The sequence below is a fragment of the Apus apus genome, chromosome Z (assembly GCF_020740795.1).
Source record: "Apus apus isolate bApuApu2 chromosome Z, bApuApu2.pri.cur, whole genome shotgun sequence".
Classification (NCBI taxonomy): Eukaryota; Metazoa; Chordata; class Aves; order Apodiformes; family Apodidae; genus Apus; species Apus apus.
The window spans coordinates 51,616,265-51,632,130 of NC_067312.1; the positions used below are offsets into that span (position 1 = coordinate 51,616,265).

General features: G+C 35.9%; 1 protein-coding gene across 3 annotated transcripts in view; it reads left to right on the top strand.

Annotated features, from left to right (window-relative positions):
* The window catches only part of KCNN2 (potassium calcium-activated channel subfamily N member 2), a 71,581-nt gene that overhangs the window by 18,700 nt on the left and 37,015 nt on the right, over nucleotides 1-15,866 (top strand). For all 3 annotated transcript variants that reach the window (XM_051642922.1, XM_051642923.1, XM_051642924.1), the window contains exon 3: nucleotides 1,078-1,496. In XM_051642922.1, the coding sequence (XP_051498882.1) occupies nucleotides 1,078-1,496 (419 nt within the window). The remainder of the gene's footprint in view (nucleotides 1-1,077; nucleotides 1,497-15,866) is intronic.

Below are 15,866 nucleotides of genomic sequence, written 5' to 3' on the forward strand. Positions count from 1 at the left end.
TGTGTAGCATGCTGAAAATACTTTTCTTACATTAAGGAGCACATTCTTTGTATACTTTTCCTTCTCACCCATTATTCTTAAATAATCTAATATTAAAAACCCTGCAAAAGTATTTTTATTTCCTCTTACCTACCTACTGTAGATCTGGACTGTAGTTGAAGTGATTAGTAAGTTGCCTGTCAATGAGACTGTATCTTCTTTGTCATTATGAGTTACATTCCTTTTTGAAAAGTTACCTGTTTGCAACTTCGTGCATACTGCTGTACTCTACTAGTGACAAATACTGTTGGATTAAGTATTTAGTGAATCATAATAAACATCATTTACTAAATAACATGAAATGTTTCAGTACCTTTGATCCTGAATGGCAGACTGAAGGCCTTTACTGTGCAAGAACCAACATACACTTTTAATTTTCAGCTATTACTAAACATCACCTGGGCTACCAGGACCTTTGCTTTTCAGATTTTCACCATGAGATATCTTTTTTAGTCTTTGTGCAGTTTCTCATGTCATTTTGAATCCTATGTTGATCTGAATTGGTCCCTGAAGCTTGAAGATAGCTTGGATAGTTGTACAGAAGCTATAATGTCATCCTGGCTGAAGCATGGATATGGTCTCGGACAGGCTTAACATTGCATCTTAGAAATTATTTTCAGTTTATAATTCAGATAGCCATTCTGGAAACTCTTTCTTAAATTTTTCTCAGCTTTATAAACTTTGAGTAAGCAATTGATTTTGAAGGGGTGAGGCCTAATTGGTCCAGAGTTTTGTTTTATCATAAATTATAATTAAAGAAAGCATGAGGAATTCTTAGTAGATAATACGTGAATATTCAGTTTCATGCACAGTTTTAAAAATAGTGCATGAAAAAATTTCTTTTGTCTTAACCAATGTTATGTTTCACTTAATAGTGAAACAGTACAGTGAAAAAGTGTAGTATTGTCATTTTCTGAAATGGCATATTTATTTTCTTTTTAGTGGTCTATGGCTTAAAAACTATGGTTTTTAAAAATGGAATTCTAAGGAGGTTTGTTAATGACTTATTAAAGTTAACCTTGTATTTTATTATTTCAGTTATTCATGGTGGACAATGGCGCTGATGACTGGAGAATAGCCATGACTTATGAGCGCATTTTCTTTATCTGCTTGGAAATACTGGTGTGTGCTATACATCCAATACCTGGAAACTATACATTCACATGGACAGCTCGGCTTGCCTTTTCTTATGCTCCATCCACAACAACAGCTGATGTGGATATTATTTTATCTATACCAATGTTCTTAAGACTATATCTTATTGCCAGAGTTATGCTTTTGCATAGCAAACTTTTCACTGATGCCTCATCTAGAAGCATTGGAGCATTAAATAAGATAAACTTCAATACCCGTTTTGTTATGAAGACTCTAATGACAATATGTCCAGGAACTGTACTGTTGGTTTTTAGTATCTCATTATGGATAATTGCTGCATGGACTGTCCGAGCCTGTGAAAGGTAAGGTTGTTCTGTTTGTTTAGTTCTTTATCTCTGTGTTTCTATTTTTCTCTCTTGTTTTGCATCTTCAGTTTTGGATTCAGGGGACCTAAATATTTAATGGAATGGAGCTTCCTCGTCCTTGGTATTTTAAGTATGTTTTGGGTTATATTCCATGTCACAGATTGTCAGGAATGCTTTGTCTTTTAATCTGAAGGACTTCTGCAGAGGTTTGTGCCATGCCATTTAATGTGGCATTGTGATTTCGTTTCAGTGTATTGATAGAACTTTAGGTATGTTTGCTAAAACATAGTGGATAGATACCATAAAATGTCTTTGAGAGTAGTTGTTCATATTCAGCAGTGATATCAGCTTTCATGTATTTTTTTTGTAAGTTAAATTTATTGAGGATATGGTGAGTAAAATAGCCATGTAAAATTCCAATGGAAAATGTTTCATTTTTTTTTAATTTAAGTTTTACTTTGCTGTAAAAAAAAAAAGGGAGTGCAAAACACTGTTGGGGAGTTGGTGATATCAAAGAAAGGGGACAGAACAATTACAGTAATATAACTCTTTTTCTTCTCCTAAAAAATAGAAAAAGTTATTTGAGAGGCAGACTTCTATTCCATTTCAGTTAGTTTTCGAACCTCCCCCTCCCCCAGATTTTAATGTAGGTGCAAAATAAATGGCTATCAGTGACAGCTTGAAATTTAATTTCTCAAACATAGCTTTAACAAAAAAGAGATGAGCTTCTGATTGGATAGGATTGCTCAGGAATACAAGATAGGTAAGGAGGCAATCAGGATAATTCTCTATGAAAGATTTAATGCCTGGAAGAGCTTTTAGATCCTAATGAATTTCTCTTTAAGCTGGAAGGTCTGCAACGTATAGAAGGTATCTCTCTTTCTGGTTGTTGATTTTTTTTTTTATTTTTTTTTTTCCTCTCCATATCTGCCTATTTTAGAAGCAGTTTAGGGGAGTTATTTGTAACAGCTAACATTCAAATCAGCAGTTAGATTGCACACCAACTGTTATGTTTATGTTACTTTTGGAAGTTACTCCTTACATTATTTCTCCATTTTTTGCAAAGAAAAATAGCTGATCTTATAAATTGAGTGTAGAGATCACGTCTACATTGTCATTTCTTAAAATTGCTAGAAATGTGGAATGTAGTTTGTTAACACAGGGTTTTTTGTCCATCTTGTTTTCTCATGTTATGGCAAGACTGATAAATTAAGAATGTTGTGAAAATGCCATGTTAACAGTGACACAGAATAGTTTTAAAATATTGCCATAGCAGGAGCAAATGGAACACCCAAGGTATCAACTTAGTCTATAATAGCTGCATTTTAATAAGCATGTTCTCATTTAAATTGTAACTGCCTTCTGCAAACTCGTCTCTCTCCTCTTTGTCTCACATTCTGCGCCTCTGTTCCCACCAGTTTTCTTTCAACAGAATTACTTCTCAGGAATTCCTGAGTATCTACTCTGGCGTTTCCCAAATTGTCACTAGTGAAGTGGCTTTGAATAACTTCAGCATTCATTGCTGCCACAGTTTTACATATCACTGGTTAATTTTTTTATGTTGTATAATTATTATTATTGTTGTTGTTGTTATTATTAAGCATTAAGTAGTTGTGTTGATGATAAACATTTATAAAACATGTTTACTCGTTAGTATAAAGATGGCAGGACAAGAATGCATAGGGAACAAGCAATACTAGAAGTAAAAGAAACAAAGACTACCTCACCCATTTTCCAGTCAGGCAAGATGAAGACAAAACTATCACAGAGTTTTTATTTTGTGAGTTTGTTTACTTCTGCTTAGAAGCTGAGGCATTTCTGCATCACAGTGATCCTGGGAAGAAGGTTAGTTTTTTGGTCAGCCACACTGAGCTCAGAGTTGCAAACAAGATTTAATTTTCTTCAGCTCTCTGCTGAACTAGTCATAGATTTTCTATGTCTTAATTTGCAGTTCCTGTCCTTGAAGTGCCTGTAATGGTTTGGACAGTAAACTGGACATCCACTGAGTCCTATAAAGCTGAAACAAAACACAACTAAAAGCAAGTTAAAAATGGAAGTGAGTGTTAGATTAATATGTCTCTACTGTAATTACCTTCTTGCAGTGGAGTGCAGTCCAAGATTATGTTCCTTTACATTTAATTAAATTGTTAATTTTATGTTTCAAAAACACTTTAAAAGGGATATATATTGTCTTTTGGAATTTGATGCTTAATGTCATTCATGCTAGTTGCATAGCCAATTTTGCATATTCTTCCTCAATTTTCCCTTGTGAGAGCATGTGAATATTTTGCCAAGTGAATTATACTGGCTCCAGATTCCAGTTACTAATTACTCCATGAAAACCTTTAGATCCATAGCCCACAGAGAAGTGCATATATTTTTTAAAGCTCTCAGAAGAAAACCTCAAAACCTTACACATTGGAATGCTCTTAACATTCTGCTATCTGAAGTGAAACATCCATTTTTTTTACAGCTGGAGACCAATGCAATAGCCATTAGTTACAGGAAAGGACAAATATGGCTGCTAACTGCATTCTGTGTTGTGTTGAGTTCATAGTGCTTGGAATATGTCTCCTGAGATTTTAATGGCTTGATTTACTCAGTACTTAAAAGGTGTATTTTACACAAATAAAATAAATTCCTTCCATCTGCACTGAAGTTGATTTTTTTCCTTCAGTCTTAACTACAGAGGATGTTTTTTTGTTGGAATAGACTATTTTCTATACACAAAATTCTGAAAAAAAGTGTTATCATTAGGAGGAGTATTTGAAATTTTGCTTGACACTATACACAAAACCCTAATGCATTCTGATAAATTTAGTCAAAATTAGGAATTAAGAAGCAGTCTGGTGGCTTTCTTTTGATGAAAGAGGATTCACATGAATGAAATTTGTTGGTATTAAACAGTTCTCAGCATCACCTTAGCACCAAGCTCTTTAATTTATTTTACAGTAGTTTTACAGAAAGCTTTGCACTAGCTGTTTTAGTACCTATTCAGTGTACTAAATCTGTTAGCTGGCAATCCAAATTGGAACAAGATTATGGTGTTAAGATTTAATAGATTAAAATAATAAAATTTTGGAATAAAGATAAAACATTCTCATGCTATTCCATGTCCTCTGTAATGGGGGAAGTCACAGTAGGCAGTGTCCTTACTGTGAAGTTGTGTATGCTCAGCAAAATCTGTTGCTGCTAAATGACAGGCTGATTTTGAGACTGTTCTATTCAAAGTCAGATTTTTCTCATTGTGGGCTGTCTTGGGAATAGAAAGGGAGGGTCAGAAGTATCACATTTCATAGTGAGAAAGGTAACATGAAAGAGCATCATTATCCATCTCTCTAAGGAAAACTCTGTAGAGACAGGTTATGGGCTAAGGCAGGAGTCACCTGCTTTGATGGTCGTCTGACTGACCACTTGATGTAAACTGAACCAAGGTAGGACATGTGTCTTTCTCAGGGCCTTAATGGCTGTATTGTTACCTCCTAGAGTGCTAATTATAGCAAGGGACACTTTTGAGTTGGTGAGCAAGGTATTTTCCAGGATGACAGTGTAAGGTAATGCATGAGGGCAGAATGCGGTACAGCTAATGATGGCAGGCAGCCAGCTGAGTGTATATGGATTTCTAGGGCTGCAGAGTAATCGGATTGAGGGAGTTTGGGAGGTGAAGGTGGGGAAAGCACATGAGTGTTGCTATGTAAGTGATGCCAGAAACTCTTGCTTTTTTATTGCTCAGGTTTTTATGTCTGTTTTGAGAGGAAGATTACATTACATAGGTTTTAATATCTGCCTTTTCCTTGCCAGCATCAGGGTATTGCCGTCTGTCATACATGGGTTTCATAATGAAAATCTAAATTTTTTATTAGATCCAACTCAATAGATGTTTGTGTTTATAACATCCCTGAGGCATACAATCTAGGACACTTATGAATATATTACTTTTGTATATGAATTATGAGCCCTGCAAGCAAATTACTTTTTGCAGTCTCCCATACTGATGTTGTTACTGAAATAACACTATGCATGGTCATCAGTTGTTTCTAGCAGTTAAACAGTTAATATAGAAGAATCTGTTTGTTTGCTTGTTTCTATTGTTGTTTTTTGTTGTTGTTTTTTAAAAAAGAAAAGTTAATATGTACAGCATGATATCATTGTAAAGTCTGACAAAATTGCTTTGGTCTTCTGGAGAAGACCTGTCTCTATTGTGAGAAGTGTGCTGCTTTTTTAGGTTATGTAGGAGGTAGTTGCTCTTTTTGATTTATTTTTTTTTTTTCCTGTTCAGAGGAAGAAAGAACCTTGCCTTCTGGATGCACACATGGCTGTAACTGCCCATGTGTCAGGGCAACATGAGCCACATGTTCACATGTTACATTGTCATATGTCTGAAGAGCTCATATCACATGGCTAGAGTTTCAGTGGATTTACAGCAGCACAACTGGGTAGTGGATTTTCTGCTTCACCAGAGAGCACTTTTTTGGTACCATGGTTGTTTCTGTTTGAACCTCTCTAACTTCTGGCAGTGAAATCAATTCAGATTAAGCAGTTTGTGCAGTCAGCATTTCATCCTCCCATCAACTTCTGCAGGGTTATTTTTTACTGGCTCTAACCAAAACCAAAACAAACCCCTCCAACCCTCCCAAAACAAAAACAGCAACAACAAAATAATTTTTAAAAAACCCCACCAATAAATCTGTGTGTGATGGTGAAATCCTTTTCTCATCTCTGCTCATTCATGTTTTCTACAAATAAATAAAAATCTGTCCTATTTCCTGGAAATGTGATGCCATCACAAAGCTTTCAGTAAGCAGCTCACACATGACAGCCACTAAGGATTAATTTGATAAAAGCAGGTGGATGTACCAAGACTTTCAGCTGTAATTTGTGCAGGAAAAAAATGTTTCTTAGGTATCTAATTTCCTTGCAGTATGTGTTTGACTTCTTTGGTTGGCTTAGGACGTATCTGAGGTTGTACACTGTATGTATAATCCAAAGGCCAAACTCCATTGGAAATTGCCTTTAGCAGGCTCCACAGTGCTAGTGCGAAGATTCTTACCAGTAGTTTTTTAAAAAAAACCAAGCTCGGGTATTTAGTTTTAAACCTATTTTTAGCCTCAAAAGCTCAGAAGCAATGACATATCATTTTTGTGTTGTTTTTTTTTTTTTTTTTCTTGCACATATGCCTAATTACTGACAACAGATCAAATATTGTTTGTGTATTGACACTGCTGGCTGTTTATCACAGATTTTACTTTCTCCTGGCTCACTGAAACTAAAATATGCTGCTTGCAGTCAGGTTTCTCCAGTGGTAGCAAAAGTTAACATAAATATTCAACACAACAGTGATCAAAGATGACCTATCATCATCTTGACTTTAATATGTGCTATAAATGAATTATTCTCTGCCTAACAGTCTTAATATTTGGTTTTGCAAACTGAGTGTAGGTTAACTGTAAACGTTTGGTTACTCTTTTATAATATTTACATCTCAAAGCCACTTATAACTAAAACCAGATATAACTGGTTGCATTTTTGTTGCTAATATTACCAATAGAGATCAGATACATTTTTTTTATCAAGCAAAGAAGTTAACAAGGGAGTGTATCACAGAAGTACATCAGTGAATGTCTGATACATATAACCCAGATCCAAAGAAGAATACTTGATCCAAATAGAAAAAAAAATTATTTGCTAGGTGTACCCAGAAGGAGTGATAGCTAAATTATGTGTTCTTCAGCTGCTTGAAAGCAAAACATTTTATGTATATTTAATGGAAGAAGCAGAGGCACCTATTCTAATTAACATAGAGTCTGATCACTAAACTTAAATTAGTATTTTCCTTCCCTTTGTAACAATGCTGTTTGTGTGTTTCCAGTAAAGCAATTTTGGGAATGCAATTAAGAACATATTCTTGCATTTGTTTGGATTGACAGAATTAACCTTATAGCTATGGATAGTAACAATAACAAGTGCAGTAACTCAGTGGATACAGACATTCTTTCACAAAAATGTATCAAGTCAAGATAGATCAGTGTTTCTCTAGTCAAAAATAGTAGACCCAACCTGGGGGAAGGGAGTGCAAAGTACAGAAAGTTTAAAAACAAGTACACACACAAAGAAATCTTACTTACTTAAAAAAGATCTTCTATCTGTTTTTTAGGGTCATCTAAATAGAGCAGGAAAATTTTTTTTTAGGTTAAATTCCTTTTTATTTGCAAAGGATTTATAAGTACCACAGTTGCATTAGAACAGAACGACATGGAAAAGCTCGTGTATAATTTCAAGGTCTCATAAGAATGGTGAGCAAAGTGAGAACACAAAAGTCTGAAGAGAATAAGAATACCTACAAACAAGTACTTACCTGCTTTCAAGGACAAAATGTCTTTTTTTTTCTTTTCTTCCCCCCATTAATCTTGAATCTGTAAAACATAATTCAGGAAATGACCTTTCTTCTGTTTAGCCAGAATGGCTATACATACTGCAGATTGTTTCAGATAAGAGAGCAGTTAATGGAAATAATGTAGTAGTTCATTTTTTTCCTCCTTATTTTAAGCACTTTAAAATATTCAGAATATTTTACTTTGGCAGATGTCAAAACTATTTGCTGTAATGCCTTAAAAACAATACTTAGAAAATATGCTCATAATGAAGCAGAAATCAGTTTTTCCTTTCAAAATATAGTTTGTTGCTCCAGTACCTTAATGTATTTGAAAAATTCACCCTGACATGGGAATTCAGGGTTTGCTACTAATTTCTTGTGCCTCTTGATCTGGATATCAGGGTATAGTGAGGAGTTTGGATCATGGTTGTTACTTCAGTGTAAATAAACTTCACTGCTGACTACATTTAGGCATTAAAGAGTTCCATTTATTAGGAATTTATAATTCAGTTTAAAAATTTATGTCAATTACAGGAGGTAGTTAGTGGGGGGAACTGCAGAGTTTAAAGACATTAGTGATTATATGGAAGGAAATTGCTGACTGTAAGAAATTAATGCTGCAGAAAATAGGCACTACCGAACTGAAGGGATGTGTACAGCAGGGATTAGGGAGTCTTACCTTAACATGACACCCCCTGGGGTAGCCTATGTGATGGGTGCACTTATCACATGTGGCTGTCCCTGAAGACTCAGACCAAAGCATGCATTTGTTAACTTGCCTTCTGTTCCAAGGAATTCACCCTTAGTATTTTCTTTTTAAATGGTTTTACATGCAAACAAACAAAACAAACAAAAAAAACCTGCTCAGTGTTTTCAGATGTCCAGTGCTCGCTAACAATTAATTTGGAGTTAGGGCCATGATACCTGACTTTTTTTCTTAATCTTTTAACTGTGCAAGTATTGCTGTGTGTTATCACACTCATGCTTTGAAAAACAGTGATGTTATACTAGTTCAGAGCTTGAAGACTGATCAATCAAGAACATTAGAATCACAGAATACCAGGTTGAAAGGGAACTCAAGGATCATGTGGTCCAACCTAGGTACTACTATAGTTTAATGTGGAGGAATCTACCACTTCCCTTGGGAGACTACTCCAATGTTTGATTGTCCTCATGGTGAAAAATTTACCTCTTGTATCCAGTTGGAATCTCTCCAGGAGCAACTTGTTCCCACATTCCCAATTCCCGTTCAAAAATATCACTTCAATTTGCTTGCAGTTATTTTTCACTAAGTCAGAGTGATATCTCACATTTCTTTTAAAATGTCTTGTTCTGTGTTAAATTAAATCCATTAGAAAAATTTCTATGGGTTTCCACAAGAGCAGATCACTGAATTCAAGTATGTTAATGGAAAACTGAAGATATCTCAGTGCAATTTGAATTGAGCAAGTATCTCAGATTATTTAAGTTGCAAGCTTCTGGATGAGGGCTCATCTTTTTTTCTGTGTTTGCACACTGCTTAGCACAGTGGTACCCAAGAATAACACTTATGTATATATGATATTCCAGTACAAATAAATATAGTAATTTCTAGTGAGGAAAAAGAGAGCTAAACACTTCTGAGAACTAGTGATGTTCAGATGAAGATTAATGCCTTCATGTGTTGATATTGCAGTTTAAGATGAAATGTAGAGTTTTGATTGATGCCGACTGTGCTGACAGCTTCTGCTAACAGTGCCCAGGCAGGAGTAACACCCTGCTAGCTGGCTTGTTTTCCACACAGAAACTTACTGCCTGAAGTGAAGGCTGAGATGAGAGGCTCTGTAGTCTCACTTGCAGAGGGAAGGGTATGTTAATGTCAGTCTGGCAGTGAGACCTTAAAATCCACTGTCTGGTAGGGTCACTTAGCTGTAATCCTGTTATGTGTGTGCAAACACTGTGTACAGCACTATGCTGCAAACTTCCACCAGGTTGAGTTGGAACAGCCTTGCACTTGACTGAGGTGCCTGTGCCATGCTTTCCTTTGGGGCATCTGTGATGCAGTGCTCTGATGCCAAACTTGTCAGGAAAAGATCAGTCCCTGATCACTGGGAAGGTGCAGTGTAGGTGAAAAAATGCACTAAATGTTCTAGAGTAGCAACGACCTAAGTAGGATAAGGGCAGAAACAGTAATAGGTGGTGTCACTGTCATGGGAATACAGTCTGGTTTGGAACCTGATGCAAAATCTGTGGATGCCAGTGGACTTGCATGGACTTCAAGGTCTGTAATGGTGGACCAAAAATTATTGCATCCTGACTGTAATAATGAAAATCCTGCCAAGTCGTGGGTTGAGCCTTTGGGACAAACACAAGTATCAGTTGTAAGGAATTGTGTACAGGTCTAGAAAAGGTTTTGCACTGTTAGAGATGGCAGAAAAAAATCTGCAATCACCGTTAGTGGCATCAGCGTGCATGAGAAGCAATGTTGGAATATCTATCTCAGCACTTGTTTGTGTGTGAGAGAAACAGAAAGGGAGAAGGATGTCTGGTGAAAACTACAAATGAAACAGCTGTTTTGGTTTTGGTTGTTTTTTGTTGTTGTTGTTTTTTAAAGATTTAGTTATTCCGTTAGTTCACTAAATATTTACAAATAACTCTGACTTGCAAAAGGCTACTAAAGAAGTGAAAATCGCAGTAAAAAACACTGTATGCTGTCTTTGAAACCATAAAACATATTGTAATACAAAACAAGAAATGACAGAATGGTTAAGACAAAATATTTTTATTAATATTAATGCTAACATAGTCTTCTGATATAATAATAATAATAATAATAATAATAATAATAATAATAATAATAATAATAATAATCTAGAAGTATAAACAAATTATTCGCTTAATATTAACTGAATGGGACACACATTGTCAGTAAGATTGTGTCTCAGTCTTAGCAGTGCCATGATGTAGCGTTCACCAGTGCTTATCTTGCTATGATGACAGAATAAAGCAGACCCTGATAATGTTAACGAATATTCTTAGTAACTGCAAACTTGAGCAGATGTAAATGTAGTTCCATAGCAATTTTTTTTGTCTCATTGGAAAGGCTGCTTTAAAAATATTTTGAGTTGTACACAACTGTGGAGTACAAAGCAGAAAGGTTTTAAAAACCTAGGAATTGAGGGTTGTGTGGGTGGAACAAATGAACATACTTTCTCAAAGCTCAGGATTTTGGGTAAGAAGATTAGGATACTAAACCCTAGCTTTTCCAGAGCCATCTCTGCAAGACAGGGTTTTTCATTTACTACAGCGATGCTTTAATTTCCTTGCCTATAATGCTGTGACCCTTCTTTTGGGGCAGATTATTTGGGCATCTTCAGCAGGTGCAAAGAGATTCGGCAAGCAATAATTACTTACTAATGCACCTGAAATCTAGCTGGAATTTAGTTAACTACTTGAGTAAACATTGGTCATTCACCACTCCAGTAAGACACCAAAAGGGCCTTTGCTGGCCAGGCAGGTGTAGGCTAAGTAGTGAAGGTCTGGCCTCCACAGCTCCCAGGGTCAGACAGACATTTGTACTGCTACTTTGCCACCTCTTGCTGTGCTTCTGGCATTGCTGGGTGGATGCTGCTGCCTGGCCCCAGCAAGACCAACCAGGCTGACTGGCCGTCTGTTTTTGCCTCTTAGGACTTTATACCTTTTCATGTTGGGGCTTCACCTCTTAAGTCCTTGAGTTACTGTCAAGGAGAGGAGGTGTAAGTCCTTCTAGTGAGAGTAAAATTTAGTGATTATGACCCAAGGCACTGCTAGCTTATACATATCCATTTTGGAACATTTTCTTCATTAGTAGAAAATCATCTTGCTGCTTGAGCAGAGTAGCTGAATGTCTTTTTTATTTAATCCTTAAATCTTTGGGTTGTTTGTTTCTTAGGATCAATAGCAAACCAACAAAGATATAAAGGATGGTTTCAAAGTAACTTACCTCTGGTCATTGCACAGTACATCAGTTAACTGGACATGTGACTAAAAATATTTTTTAAATTTGAGCTCGGCTATGCAGATTCAAGTGATGACCTGGTGATCTTGTGCTCTTAGAAGATAAGTCAACTTGAGCCATGAAAATCTGTGTTCAGGAATGGGTTCTGATAGAGTAACTGGTGTTAAATTATCTAGGAGTTAACAGTTTTGTGATATGGCAGTGCCATTTTTTATAAACTTTAAAGAGTGCTTAATAATTAAAGTTTATGCTCATTTTCACAAACACAGGAGGGAATAATATTTTTTTTAAATAGCTGAAGTACTTCCTTTGCAAAAAGGACCAGGTGCCAGTAATGCCTTTCTGCCCTTAGTTTGATGCATATTAGCTGTCTCATACTATCTGGATGTCTTTGAAGTGAAATGAAAACAAGAAGTCAAAAGACATTGTTAGCCTAGCTGACTGTGTAAAAGGAAGAAAAAGGTGTAAAAGGAAGAAAAAATAATTATGTTGCAGATTGATGTTGATTGAGGGAAGAGGATGATTTTGTCTGAGCACATTTTCATATTTTGGCTTTTTTTCTGTTGCTGCCACCATTCTAGTAGGTATAGTATGGATACAAGACATGAGATCTAAAGAGAAGAAGCTGCTCCTATGGTCCAGCTCTGGAGATGAGTGTGGAAGAGCATGGAAAGTATTTTGGTTAATAATCAGTTACGTCATAATGGTCGATGGCTTTATATTGAACTCAGTATTTGGCTATGGTACATCTGAGGTGGAAACTTTAGCATGGGTTTATAAGACATACACCAACTGCTGGGTTTGCAGTGGGGTAGTGGTAGGAGAATGTGGAGTGTACTCCACAGGGGTGCAGGTGCTGTTTGTCAAGTGCGTCATCAATTCACTGTTTCAGGCTTGCTTTTCATAGTTACAAAGGGATGACATTAACCTTTGTTCCATCTCCTTTGGCCACTGCATTCTTAGTTGTTACTGAACAACCTAAATTTATGAGTTATAGGGACATTTAGTTTAATTGGCTAGACCTGAAAATTGTTTAGGATATTTTCCTTTCTGACCTTGTGTCAGTCCACAGGCTGGACTGTGTATTTCTGGGCATGCAATAACATACGTGGGAAATGACCTTCTAAATAATTTACATTAACTAGTAGTCCTCTAATAAAAATAATGTATCTCTTGTCTGAGTTTCAGAAATAAGTTATTTGATTTTATAATTACTTGAATTAAAGTTGACCTGTTATTTTATACTTTAAAGAATGCAGTAGATGTAACCTGCAAAGCTTCCCAGAATCTGAAGTCAGAGAGATTGCCTGAAATTCAACAGTGAGATTTCAGTGAGATTTCAGACCAAGCATTCATGCCCAAATGTCTTTTCCTTTTCTTAATCATTCATCATTTCATAAAATTATTGTGCACCTTCAGACTAATGAGCATCTAAAATTGTAACCTTGACTGTTTAGCTTTGGTGTTAAATTTCAGACTTTCACAGTAGATTCTTTCCAAGATATTCAAAAGCAAATTACATGTTACATTTAGGCAATTTAACACCAGAGACACTTGTCAGCTCTCAGTAATACTTGCAGAATTAATTTTCTTCCTTTTCCAAGCCTCCGAGTGTTTACAAAAGTTATGCATGATAAATCTTGATAACACTGCTTTTAGAGTGATATTCGCTCAAATTGAATCTCCTTGCAAGCAGATCACATCAGTTGCCTTCCTTGTTCTTTGTGTGCTGGGAGGCAGAAGACCTGCTGACGCAATCAGTGTACCACAGCAGGACAGTGTTGTCCTTCAGAGATTGTATTCCTGATGGCAAGGAGTATGATTTGTCTTGATTTTTTGGAAAATGAGATCTAGCACAGATAATCAGCCAAGAAGCAAATGCCATGGCCTAGTGTTCCAGTGTCTGCTGGAGATGGCAAAAATCTGCTCCAGGAACTAGACATTCTGTCAGTTAATTTTCACTTTCTTTCAAAGGAAAAGAAAAATTTTGACTAAAATAATGTTAGCATGGTTTTATTATTATCAATGCTAATGTTTTGCTGTTATTTAGGTAACCAGCAGTAGTGTTGAGGTTAGTGTCGAACATTGATGTGAAGCTTTTAGTACACCAACAAAAGTATGGTAAAATTATACAACTAATTTATAAATTCACAGAAGTATTAAAAAGTGGACATTTTTTTGTGCAAAATGCCATTATTCAATTATGTAGATGATTAGAGATGGAATAGATAATATATCCTACAGTTCTGTTGTGACCTTGAACAAAGTCAATTGAGCTCTTTGTGTCTATTCCATGCAAATAATTTTATTTACTGTTATTATTCGGTGGGGTCTTCTTATACAGACTAACAAAATAGTTCAAACTTACCCAGAAAAAAGTCCTATTAACTATGATCACCACACTAATGCTTTTTTTATGTTGTTTACAAATGTTGTACAGGTAGAGATGCAATCTGGCTATACTCATTCTGAGCAACAAGGGGAGGGGAGTGAAAGGGCAGAAAATACTGTTAATTCTGTATGCTTACATTTTGCTTTCTCACTCTTTGAGGAAGAAAACATAAATACTCAGATATTTAGAAAACGTAGGCCATCCCTTGCAGAAGGCTATGTGGCTATACTGCAGCTCCACATCTACTTCTCTTCAGTCTTAACTGCTGAACGTAAAGGAAAATTTGACAGAAGCTGAGAGGCATGGGAAAGTAAGACTGTTGATCTCATGCATTTTCTGGGGATTTTTAATCCATACAGTTGGAAGTATTTGTCCTCTTCCCAAAGGGGAACTCATGACTAAATTTCTTAAACTTGAAAGTTACAATCTAGAGAAACATGTTTGTTTTTTGTAAAACTGAAATAAAATTGTCATTTCCTCTTTTTTTGAGTTCTACAAAAGATTACACTCAGATGTAGTTGAATCGATACAGGAAAATTGTTTAGTTTTTTGTTAAATATGCCTCGTTTATAAATGTTTATAATTAATGTTTTGTATCTGCAGAATTACAACTTAGGTATAAAATTATTCCAACTCTAATGGGATGAGACACACATCTTCAGTTCAGTATCAAGTCCTGTTCTTCCTCTCCCACACCAATCATCTGCTGAGTGTCTCTGACTTGTTTATTCTTTAAAGGCATGGACTTTTGCTAATGGAATAGGTGTCTTTAACCTGTAAGCTGGTGGTCATTACTCATTTAAAATAAGGGGAAAACAAACAAACAAACAAACACAAGTAGTATATTTTTGTTATAATTTCAGATAATTTTTATGAAGCAGGATTGCTGAAATAGTTAACATACTAGAAAAGTTGTACCTCTACAGTCCCATTTGGAGCTCTATAAATACCTGTAATTTTATTTTTTTTTTAAGTTGGATTAAATTTCTGTTGTATATGTCAAGTCTTCTAGGGGCCAGCTCTGCCAAGCAAGTGAAGGGAAAAGGATTAATAGCTCCCTAAGGGCTGCATTTTTCTCTGTAGAGCTAGACTTGCTTTTGTATATGCACTTCCCTGTGTTGGTCAGTGAACTTGTTTCTTGGGCCAAGAGTGCTCTGCACATTAGATTTCAAGTTTGTTTAACATTTCATCCTCCTGCTTGTACTCTATTGGAATTTCATATTATTTATGGTGACAGCCTCTATGAACCATTCCACAGTGTGACAAAGGAATAGTTAGTAACAGATGAAATGAAATCTAGTTTTCACATCAAGCCAGTATAGTTACAGAGGCAGCACTCTCCCGAATTCACGTTGATGTCTTGTAGGTCCTTACTTAAGCAGGACCTCTGATTATGTTCCTGCCTGCCTGAATCATGACTAAAAGAGTTAAAGTATGAAAGTCACATAGATACCTCACACATCTAATGTATGATTTGCATGGAAACTATCAATAGAGCCATCAACAGGCATTAGATAATTTCTGTTTTATTAAAGGATTTTTCCAACATGTTCAACATGTAGAATGCCGGACAGATGCTACAAGTGTAAGTAGTGCAAAAGTTTAAGTTCGGTTGCCGTTCCATTG